Source organism: Numenius arquata, chromosome 24 (assembly GCF_964106895.1).
Source record: "Numenius arquata chromosome 24, bNumArq3.hap1.1, whole genome shotgun sequence".
In the NCBI taxonomy this organism is placed as follows: Eukaryota; Metazoa; Chordata; class Aves; order Charadriiformes; family Scolopacidae; genus Numenius; species Numenius arquata.
Window position 1 is genome coordinate 1,299,959 of NC_133599.1, and position 11,175 is coordinate 1,311,133.

At 54.1% G+C, this 11,175-nt stretch overlaps 1 protein-coding gene across 1 annotated transcript; it reads right to left on the reverse strand.

Annotated features, from left to right (window-relative positions):
* On the reverse strand, window positions 1-1,074 carry G0S2 (G0/G1 switch 2). Its single transcript, XM_074163429.1, has 2 exons — window positions 996-1,074; window positions 1-621 (listed from the first exon to the last, which is right to left on the reverse strand). The coding sequence occupies exon 2, from the start codon at window positions 590-592 to the stop codon at window positions 287-289; it is 306 nt and encodes a 101-aa protein (XP_074019530.1). The 5' UTR covers window positions 593-621; window positions 996-1,074; the 3' UTR covers window positions 1-286.
* Between the last annotated feature and the right edge of the window lie 10,101 nt (window positions 1,075-11,175).

An 11,175-nucleotide genomic window follows, 5' to 3' on the forward strand; every position in this document is an offset into this window, starting at 1 on the left:
ACCATATAAAATATTTATTGCTTTTGCAAAATGGTGTAAAATGCATCTGTAATAAAAATAAGAAACCATGCTGTGCATCTTGCACATTTTTATACCAACAAAAGGTATTTTTTCCCCACTGCTGCACAGCAGCAAATATAACCGTTCACTTCTTTCAAGTCTCGCGCTTGCGGTCTCCTTCAGCCAACTCTTCCCTCTTCTTGCTGGAACCACCACCAGGTACGACAGGACAGCAGAGTCTCTTGTGCTTGGTTGCTCAGCAGGCACCTCTCCAGCCACGGGGCTCTTAGGAGGCGTGTGGTCTGGTCACCAGGGCCCTCTGCGTCCCCACCGCCTTCTTGCTCTTGTCCAAGATCAAATCCTCCTGCTTCTGAGGAAGCATTTGCTCTCGCGTCGGGGCAGGTTTCTTCTCCTCCTCCTCCTCTAGCCTCCCTTCAGAGGTGAAGGGGCTGCACACTGTCTCCACCAGACCAATAACCACCCCAAAGAAAGCCAGCACGCTGCCCAGCATGTACAGCTTCACCATTTTCCTGTTGGGCTTCTGGCTGAGCATTTCTTTGGCAAAGGGGATCAGCTCATGCATGGTTTCCATTTTTTTTGCAGATCTGGAAGATGTCGGTTCTGCAAGAAAAGAGAGAGGGAGAGGGACGTTAGTTAAATCCAGCCGCTTTTCCCGGTAGTGGTCAGAGCCCCCAGGCAGTCCAAGCTCTCCGCACACCCCCAGACCTGCGTTAAGTGGGGATTTCTGATTTTTTTGCTACAGGCTCGGTTCAGAAAAACACATCTGCCCGGACAGCGGGGTGATGCGGGGGCTGTAGGAGAGAGCTGCCCGGCTGAGCAGCCGGAGCCGGGCTGTGGGATCCAGCCGGGACCCCCCCCGGCACGCCCCCGTATTGCGCACAGCATCCCCCTGCATCCCTCCCAGCGCATCCCTCCCAGCGCATCCCCCCGCGTCCCAGCGCATCCCCCCGCGTCCCCGCAGCGCACCCCCTTACCCAGCGGCGGCTGCGGGGCGGGGGGCGGTGAGCGCTGCGGTGGGGTGGGCTCAGCTCGGCTCGGCTCCGCTCGGCAGCTGCTGCCCCGCCGCCCGCCGCTGCCGCCTTATATCGCCGCCGGGGCGGGCGGGGCCGGCGGGGGAGGCCGGGCCGGGGCGGGCAGGGTGCCCCGAGCACGCCGCCAGCACGGGCCGTCCACCCCCCCTACCCCCCCCGCCTTGGCAGCTCCTGCCCTTAATCCGGCCAGGCTAAAAAAAAACTACTTTTTTTTTTTTTTTTTTTTTTTTTCCCCCACAAAACTTAAGTGTTCTCCCCCTCCCCCCCCTCCAAAAAAAAAATATCCTCCAGTGCGATTCCACAGGCAGGGATCTTTGGCACCGCTTGCGATGCAGCTCCACGCCTGTAAATACAGGCTCCGTGCGTCTGTAAGAAATATTTAATATATCAGTAGGAGCTTCACTGAGCTCTCCTTGGGCACGAGGGAGAGGGTCTGTGTCCGTAGCTGGTAAAATATTCCAGGGTTTGGATTTAGGGCTCGGATTTGTGCGAAGTCCAGTCCAGCAAAGCAGACGTTTCGGCCTTGCTGCCCCCTCTGGTAGTGAAGCGGGGAAAGAAATGCCTCAGTGGAGCATAAGAAAGGGGTTGCCCAGGACAAGGCGTGAAGACAAGGTGTGCTAAAGGTTCCCATAGGTGGTTCATGGCAAGGGGAACCACTAGAAAGCGGATAGATGCAGCCTGTGGCAGCACCTGGATTTCTTGGAAATAAGAGAATAACTGGAAACTCCTAAATTAGTGAAAGTCACAGGCAACCCATTAAGACCTTACTTTTCACTTTCCTACACTTGATGCTGAAACTCTGTAACACCCCATTGTAAGTGTAACTCCTTGTGATTCACCTCAAGGACGGCGTATTTCCTTTTTGGGGAAAACCAGAAGGCAGCACTCTCACCCTTCTTGCCTGGCTTGCTGCCGACGAGCATTGCATCAATATCATACAGCACATTACATCATCCGCTTCCGCCGGCACCTCCATCCGTGCACGTATACAGCTCTGGCTGGAGGAACCATACACATTTTAGCGGCTGCTGACCTTAGAGAAGTTGCTAAAGCCACAAGAAGTTGTTGGGGTTTACAGCTTCTGATTTTGCAGAGGGGATGGTGGTGTCTGGGCAGATTTCTCACCTGAACCTTATGGCTGAGATGGTGGGAGTTGCTCTGCCGGGGCGGTATATGGAAATTATAGCACAGTGCGAGGTCGTGAGATAGCAGCGCTTCTAAGGAGATGGTGTTTGTGGAAGGAGGTAAAGCTCAGAGGGAGCCTTCGCCAAAGATGCTGTAAGGGATGCTGCTGCCTGGTGGCTCCCCAGGCTGAATCTCCTGGAGCGGCACCCAGGGGTGTTGGGGAACCCCCACGAGGTGCAGCCCGAAGGGTGGGCAGGCAGCCCCCAGAGCAAGCTGGAGCCCGAGGGGTCTTGTCCTCAAATGGAGAGGAAAAGGGGGCTTCTCCAGCGCATGGAAAGGAGGGATGGTAGCACAGGGAGTGGGCGTTTGATGCCCCTGAGCTGGGTTTTATCTCGGCCCTGGCTGGGAGAAACCTCTCCGTGACGTGAATGACTTGTGATGTGAGTGACTGGTGCCGTGTTTCCCCTTCTTGCCCCCACAGCGTCACTGGTGCCGCAGCTGGCACATCACTGTGCGTGGCACAGCCGGGGCCGAGCACCGGCTTTGTCTCTGGAGGTGGGAAAGGGCAGAAGAGAGCTCTGAGAAATGTGGGAACTGCCGGAGTGTGTGTTAGTTACCCGGGCCCCTTTTTTCTTTTGTTGGAGGTTTTGATCACCTTCCTTTCCGAAACACTGCCCTATGAGGTGACACTGCCCAATTCTGCCCTAAAAGCACTGAACTGGCTCATAAGGGTTGGACCGGATGATCTTTAAGGTCCCTTCCAACCCAAAGCATTCTCTGATTCTATAATTAATCCAGACTTTAGGCTGGTTTTGTGTTGGGGTTGCAATTCCAGACTCTCATTGTCAATCCTCTGTGCAAGGATGATGCTGTCTTCCTCCCCTCTCCTCTTCCCCTCTGTGCCTGCCCTCCCTGGGCTGCTGCAGGTGTTAATGCTCCACGTGCCGCTGGGCTCACTGGCCACGGGAGCCTGGGCAGTGGCCAGTCTGCCTCAGAGGGACGTGGTGCTTGAATTTGTTAGGGTGGTTTTCCTTGCTGAGCTCTGTCGTGGGATGGAGGAGCAGTGAGTCACCTCTTGCTGCTCACATCCCGCACGTCCGAGGGAGGCTGGAGGTTTTTCCCCATCGCCGGGTGGGAGGGCATTCACAGGGATCAGAGCGCTCCGAGGAAACTCTGCCGGTGAAAACTTGGTGTTTTTTTTTTTTTAAGCAAGTTTTGAATGTGCTTAGGAAATTGCATTGCAAGACTGGCTATAAAAGTTGCTCAAGACTTGTCTATCCCTCCTCGGTGTCTGGGGGTTTTTTCTTTAAAAAGGTCCTTATCTTCTCTGCCAACTTGGCAGCAAAGGTTGCAGCTGATTCCTGCTTTCGAGCTATGTTTTTCTCTTCTGCAATGCTTCGAAAAATGACCATTGCAGAAAAGATAGCTGGAGGAGACGGCAATTAGACAGGGAAAGTTCAAGGTCACCGTACGTGCAGCCGGGCTGGCTGTGGGTGTGAGATGTGCTCTGTGCTCCCTCCTGCGCCCCGCCAGCGCCCGGAGCTGCTCGGGCCCCGCACAAACCCTGGAGCCCAGCGACTCAGTGCAGTACGCAATCCCAGAAACAAAGGTCAGTGGGAAGCATTGGAATCATGACATTTTGCCTAAAAAAAGGGGGTTTTTTTGAGGCAGAATTTTTTTTTTTTTTTTCCCCTCCTTTTTCGTCTCTTTTCCAAGCTGAGGGCTGGGCAGCTGCTTCTGACTCAGTAAACACAGGTGGAGATGTCTATACAACCCCAAAGTGCTAAGAGCTGGAGGAGCAGTAGGGAGAGCACGGAGCCCAGGATGACTTTGAGGGTTAACCAAGAAGCTGATAATCATCTGTGGTGAACGCCTCTTATAGCAGCACTCAGATTGTGTTGATTTAATTAAATAATATTTAATTCAATTTTGTTTTACATTTGAGTTACAAAGTCTGTGCAAGCTCGTTGTGTGGACATTTAAATTGGATTAAGAGTGGATAAAAGGATTAATGATTAACACTAAATTAGACTAATTTTAGCTGTTCCTAATCTTATTTAGGAGTCTGCACAAGGAGGTTGTCAGGTTTAACTGCAACTTTGATTAAACCAGGCTTTATAGCTGGGAAAACTGCATGAGTTTAACGTCATCTGGAAGAAGAGCTCTGCCTGAATTTGCAAAGCAGCATAAGCACCGGAGGCTTAACCTGAATATTGCCGGCCGGGGACGGCCGAGGCGTGTGAGGGCTCAGGGAGATGATGCTCCGCAGCCCAGCTCCGCTCCCCGGTTTGCACGTGCCGAGCTCGGCCGGTGCCCGGTGCGGAGCCACCAGCTGGGGTAAAGCTTCTTTGAAATCGCTGTGGAGGCTGGAGGTGAAGCCGCAGCCACTGCTGCTCTGGGGCTCTGCAGGATCCCAAATTTAACTCTCCCGCTGGCACGGCTGGTTTTGCGTGGGGATAACCTTGGTGATGCTCCTGGGAACGGGGGCACCGGGAGCCAGGGTTCTGCCCTTGCTGCAGGTGGACGTGCTGGAGGAGAGGAGCGGTGAGCCATTCCAGCTCTGCAGAAGGGCTGGAGAGGGGTTGGCCCCCGGGGGGGCTCGCAGGTGGCTCGGCTCCGGTGTCAGCTGTGTCCCTTGGCTGGCGCACAGCTCCTTGCTGGCAGCGGGGCAGGGCAGGCGCTGGGCACGCTGTGGGTGCGTGCTGGTGGCCCGGGGGGGAAAGCTTCTGCCAGAGGGGCCAGGAGGTGCTGGAAGGGAAACGACTGGCGTAAGGACCAGCCCCTGCTGCCAGAGCATCCCCGTAGGAAACTCCACAAAATCTTGGGGACAGTTGGTCTGCTCAGGCATGAGTGTGCTGTAGGCGGTATCTCCCCAAAACACTTGGTGAAATAGGGATGTAAAAAGAAAAGGAAACCCCAAAGGCCAGCAAGCCATATTAAGGGTCTGTCGCTATTAAAAATTAATAAAATGATAAAACTCTTGGTTTCATTACACCGGTGGTTTCCACTGTGCTGAACACCGTGTGCCTGCTGGGTGCGGGTGCAGAAGAGCCTCCCCGTGGGCTGTGATGGGCACAGAACAAGAACAGGTAAGGGCAGAGCGTGTGATGGCCACGTGGCTCAGTCATGGTGACCCTGCCGATCTGTGCTGGGCTCTGCCGTGGCATCTCGAGGAGCCATATCTGCCTCCTGGAGAGGAACAGCCGCACCTAATATTGCCCCCATTTCACGCGGCTTTGTGCCGGGTGCTCTTCCAGCCAACCTGTCATAGGCCTGGCCAAGTTCTCTTCTCTGAACCCAAATCCTGAATCCAAATATTTTATTTTCGTTTAATATCATTCCACTTGGAGGAAGACATTCACACATAACTAACACAGTGCTTTTGTGCAAGAGTTGAGTCTGGGGCCCAGCCCCACGCCGAGCGATGCCTTGGCCTTGAGGGCTACCAGAGGTCCCTACCCACCAGCCCGGGCTGTGGCTCTGGGTTTTGCAGAGTTATGGGGTGGAACTTGAGGCAAAATGCTGAGGTGAGCTCTGCCTGTTGGTGACGTTTCCCAAAATGTGCCGTAGCATCGCTTCGGCTGGAGCGTGCTGAGGTGGAGAGATGGGTTGCCTCACCTTCCACACGTCCGTGCGCGGACAAGGGTCAGGCGCTGCTGGACTTTGCCCGTGACAAGCGTGAGCTCCGCAGCATGGTCTGGGACACAGGGCTGTGCTCGTCCCCTCCAGCCCGCTGTCCTGCCTGGGAAGGGGAGCAAAGATGGGGCAAAACACTTGCGTTTTACCCCAGCAGGATCAAACCCCATGCACAGCGAGTCCCTTGTTTCAATTCCATCAGGTTCCAGGAGGAACAAGCTGGCAACCAGGAGCAGAGAATAGTGTGACCTTCATTTCAGTCACCACTTGTGGTGTCAAGGAGGATACATGGCTTAAAGGGGCTCCTAAATACCCCAGTAGTTTAAATTTTCTGCCGTTGATGGGTGCAGAGGGAGGCAGGGTTGCTGTGCCGAGGGGCTCGCTGGGGAGCACAGATTCCCCCTCACTGCTCCATCATTGTAGCCTGGAAAAGCTGAAATCCTCCAGCCAGCAGCTGGATGCTTTCCGAATGGAATATTTTCTCCTTTAGAAAATGGGGACGTGACAAAAATAAAGATGTTCCTCTGCAAGGATAATTTTATCAACCCCCCCCGGAGGAAAGCAGGCAGGCTTCCCAGCCCGCTGCCCCTGCCAGCTCTGTTGCCCGTATCGGTATGTGCCTGGGAGGGCTGGGCATGGGAGGTGGGTGGCCACGGACCCTCTGGGCTCCTGTGCCCACCCAGTGTGTGCTGGGCATGCGAAACTCCACTGGGCATGGAAAGGAAAAGTCCAACTTAAGGGCAAATACTACGTCCTTTGCTTTAGCTGTAATCTGCTGGCGTCTGGAGATGGAGAGTGTTTGGTTCCATCCCAACTCTGGGAAGGCAGAGACTGGAGGGGACTGGGACTCTGGAGTCTGCCCTCCCCTGTGCGAAGATCCTGCTCCGCATCACTAAGCAAATCCTCCCTCTGCGGCAGCCCATATCGCAAATGTACTTTCAGGAATTGTGTTTCAGGCATTTATTAATCCTTCCATGAAAAATGCAACAGCAGCATTAAGTATTGCTTAATGTTGATATGCACAAGCTATAAAATTATACTCAATTAGCATCCTTTTTCCTTAATGGAGGTTTTGTGTTTCAAGAGATTAAGTGTTCTCGCGTGTAGTGCTCTGCCCCTGACTTCCAGTTACCTTCCTGTTCCTCTGAACTCCAGAGAGAGACGTCAAAAACTAATGGAACACGATCATTCCAGACTGGTCAGTGCTGGCTGACTGGGATCACACCTCAACAACCCAATTGAAAGCTACTGAGCTGGGATGGTGTCCCTGGAAAAGCTCCCAAAGGAGTAAAGTCCTCGTGTGCCTTTAATCCCAGCAGAAACAATTGTCACATCGGAGGAAGTAAAACAAAGCTACTCATGCAGGAGTCACATCCTTTTCACTTCGGCTGCCACCACCTGCGCCCCTTCGTTCCTGAGTTCACTCTGGTGCAGCGCTTGGGAGCTGGGGGGCCTCCCTCCCTCCATCCCTCCCTCCATCCCTCCCTCCATCCCTCCCTCCATCCCTCCCTCCATCCCTCCCTCCGCCACAGCTCGTCCCGCTCCCACAGCGATGCCGCAGCCTCGAAAGAGTGCGAGGAATCTGAGCACGGGGGCAGCGGGGCTCGGGCTGCCCGGCTGGCTGAGGACCCCAACTATAAAAGCGGAGGCTTGGCAGGTATTAGCCATTGCAGAATGTGAGCTTGTGACACTGAGTGACACGTGTGTCCCCAGCTGGCAGGGCTGTGCTCCCTCGTTTTTAGGGGGAGATTAGCTTTTACACAGCTGGCTGCGATGCATTTCTGTTCTCAGTGCTGTCACCTCTTTCCACCTGAAACCTAAAACCAGCCCAGCAGCATCTTTCTTGGTTGCTGCCAGTGCGGAAGGGACGTCAGCCCACCGCTGGCACTAAGATCTTCTGGTGCCAGCCCATTGCCAGCCCATCGCAAGATATGGAGCTTTTCTGCCTGACGAGCACCTCGGGGACAGGATAGAGAAGCTGCTTAATGAATCACACACACTCACTGTGGAGCAGGAACTCAGATTATCCTGCCCACATGAACGTCACCGGGTGTGAGGAGGCAACAGCTCCCTGACGGAGCGGTGGGGAGCGGGAGCTCCTTGGGAGATGGTTGCACATCTCATCCTGGAGCAGATGCTTCCAGCAAAGCAGTGTCCCCTAACGCTGTGTTTAGGGCAGGGCATGTCCCATGACTCAGAGCACAATTTCCTGTAGGAGCTACTTTTGTTTGTTTTCCAGGGAATGGTCTTACCCAGCCCTCCGAGGCTCTGACACAGCTCGGCACAGACTGGCGCAGCTGTGGGCTAAACTGAAAAGGGGATGGAAGTCCTGAGAGCATCTTTCTCTTCCCTCTTGCTGATCACAGAGGATTGCTCCAACATTTATATTTTAATTTTTGTAGTGCATTTTTGTCATTATGTCTCCTCTGGATGTAGCCGGCCCTGCTGTCTCGATGTGTCTCATCAACAACAGCCCGGAGCAGCGTTTGAGCCTCCTGAGTCCCGTCAGGGTCACAGGGCTGTGTCTGGGGTCCCCTGCACCCAGCCACGCTGTCCCTGAGCACCCAGCTGATCACAGCCGCTTCTTTTCTTTTGTGCTTTTATTGATTTGCAGCAGCTATGTTGTAAATGAGACTATTCCTCACTTCTGTTGTTTGCAACACCTGAAATTCCAGGTGCTGGTTTACCTTGCTTTGGCAAGTCACTGGGAGAGGCTGGAGGAGGAAAGGATGGATCGGGGTATTTTGGACAATTCTTTTGACCAGCTTGCGGTTGAGGTGACATTTTCCGGTCCTACCCTTGTTTGTGTGACAGAATTGCAGTGTCCTGTGCATCACAGTAATTTGGGGGGAAGCATCACCATTTCAGAGTGTATTAATGCTCAGCACGGCTGGCTCTGGCAGGATCCATAGGTGGCATTTACAGTCTTCCCAAGAGCAGCTTCAGCCTCCCAGTTTGACTACCAGTGCTGTGGGGGATGGCTTTAAACCAGGCAGAACAGGCACCCAGCAAGCGGCCGTTTAGCCACGGCTTGCAGGAGTGCCACGTCCAGCATCACCAGCAGCCTTGCAGAAACCCAAATCGGTCAGACCTTCCTCTCCTTTGCCTTCTCCAGCATGGACACTCCACCAGAGGAGGAAGTTAGGGAGTTTGATGCGGTTTCTCGCAGAGTCTGGGGTAGTGTCGGGGTTTAACCCCAGTCAGCAACTAGGACCACGCTCACCCCCCACCCCATCCCCAGTAGGGGAGGGAGAAGAGGGAGAAGAAAAGCAGGGGAAAAAGCCCAAACCTTATGGGTTGAGATAAGGACAGTTTAATAGAACAGGAACGGAAGAGGAAAATAATAATGGTAAAAGAATATTCAAAATAAAGTGATACAACGTAAGTTACTCTCGCTACCCAATGGTGGGTTGCCCATCCCTTCCAAGCAGTGATCGCAGATTCCTGCCCCCCCGGGCAGCCCCCATTTATATTCTGAGCATGACGTGTATGGTAGGGAATATTCCTTTGGCCTGTCTGTGCCACTGCTCAGCTCCTGTGGGAAGCTGAGAAAGTCCTTGACTAATGTAAACATCACCCGGCAACAACTAAAACAATACGTGTTATCAGCATCGGTCTGGTACTGAATGCAACACACGGCGGCTACTGGAGTTAACTCCATCCCAGCTGAAGGCGGGACAGTAGGTGGTTTGAGCTGTGCTCACAGCCAGGAACGGTGTCGGCAGCTCCTGGCACGTCTGGGCTCTCTCTTTCTCTGTGAAACATTCCAGTGTTTCTTCCCGCTTCCTTTCTGCTGCCAGGTGAGACGGGGGGAGGCTCCTCGGCTGCAGGAGGAGGAATGTGGTGTTACCGCATTGCTGAGCAGTAGCGGGGTAAGGGCAGGCGCTCCCCGGCAGCGGGCACGCCTCGGCGCGGGCAGAAGCCCAGACAATCTTTCACATACCATAGCCTTAGGGACAATATTTCCCACCCCGCTCCAGCTCTGTGTATACCCTTTCCCTGGGCTCCTCATCCTCAGCCTGCACGGCCCCGTGTCGCTCAGTGGGGACGGGAGGTAGGTACCACACACAGCCAAAGCCACGGGTGCCAAGATCCGCAGTCTTCTGACGTGGTCTGCTGAGCCCCTGGCCAGTACGGGAGAGGACGTGATTCTGGGGTCGTTTCAGTAAAGTAGATGGAAAAGGCTCGGTGCAGGTTTTTCTGAGGGTAAAAACCTGTGTTTTAGCTGAAACGCAGCCCGTGAGCGGTGCCCAGGAACCCTGTGTGTGTGTGTGGCTGTGTCTGCGCCCTGCTGAGCTGTGGTCCCAACAGTCCGCAGATTAAACAGATTTCTTAAAAATTGGTTACTTTGCTGCCACAGCAAAAAAAAAAAACTTATGCTACTGTTTCCATCAATGCTCATGTAAAGCAACGGTGATCACTGAAACGAGTCAAGTGCAAGAGAGCTCTGAATTGGGTCCAAAGTGGGAGAAAAGGGCTCCTTGTCAGCTGGGTATGCAGCTAGGTATCCAAGCAAGAGTTATATTTCTTAAAAAATTTGACTCTTTGACTTTTTTTCACAGCTGGTGAGTTCACAAGATTGCATTTTGTTGATAATCCCCACGCTCATTTTAGGTAATTTTGTGTCTTGAGGAATTCCAGAGCTGCAGCCAGGAGCGGGGCTGCGTGACCTGTCAATCCCCGTCGCTGCGCTCGAGGTCGCCTTCGGGCTGGTCTGAGATGTGAATACCCAGTGTGATTATAACTCACGTGGATGTCCTGAATTAGGCTTTAAATGGCGCTGATAGTGGCACTGTCTTGTCATCGCGATGCCAAGCATGACATGCAAAACCTGTCGGAGAGGGTGGGCAAATGCTGGGGACGTGGCCCTGACCCCCAGCCGTGCAGCTCTGGAGGGAGCTGGCTTCAGTCTGGCTCGGTGACATCCTGGCAGCGGCCACGTGAGCCGCAGGTGGGGCTACCTACAGATGGGCTTTCACTTGCCGGTTACCTGCGGAGCAGCTGGTTCACGCTGCTGTCATCCTCCTCCGAAGTGATTTCTGTTTGCAGCCGTGTGCCCTGTCTAGGAGCTGACAATAACCGTGAGTTATACGGTAACTGGGTGTGTATGTCTGAAGATCCCTGAATCACTCTCTTTATCATTACTGCACCCACAGGCACCTTCTCTCCCAGGTGAGGCACTGCCTGTTAAAAGCCAGGAGAGGAGAGAGCCGGCGCTCAGAGGGCTCCTGCGGTCGCAGATCGGCAACTGAAGCACGGGGAGAAAGCCCTCGCTGCGAGCCAGGGACACCGCAGGGACCAGGGACGCCACAGGGACCGGGGACGGTGCTCCCACCCACGCAGGGAAGAGGTCAGGTGAGGT

Excerpts from the sequence above, each read along its gene's own strand:
- G0S2 (XM_074163429.1), bottom strand. The coding sequence starts at position 592 with ATGGAAACCATGCATGAGCTGATCCCCTTTGCCAAAGAAATGCTCAGC.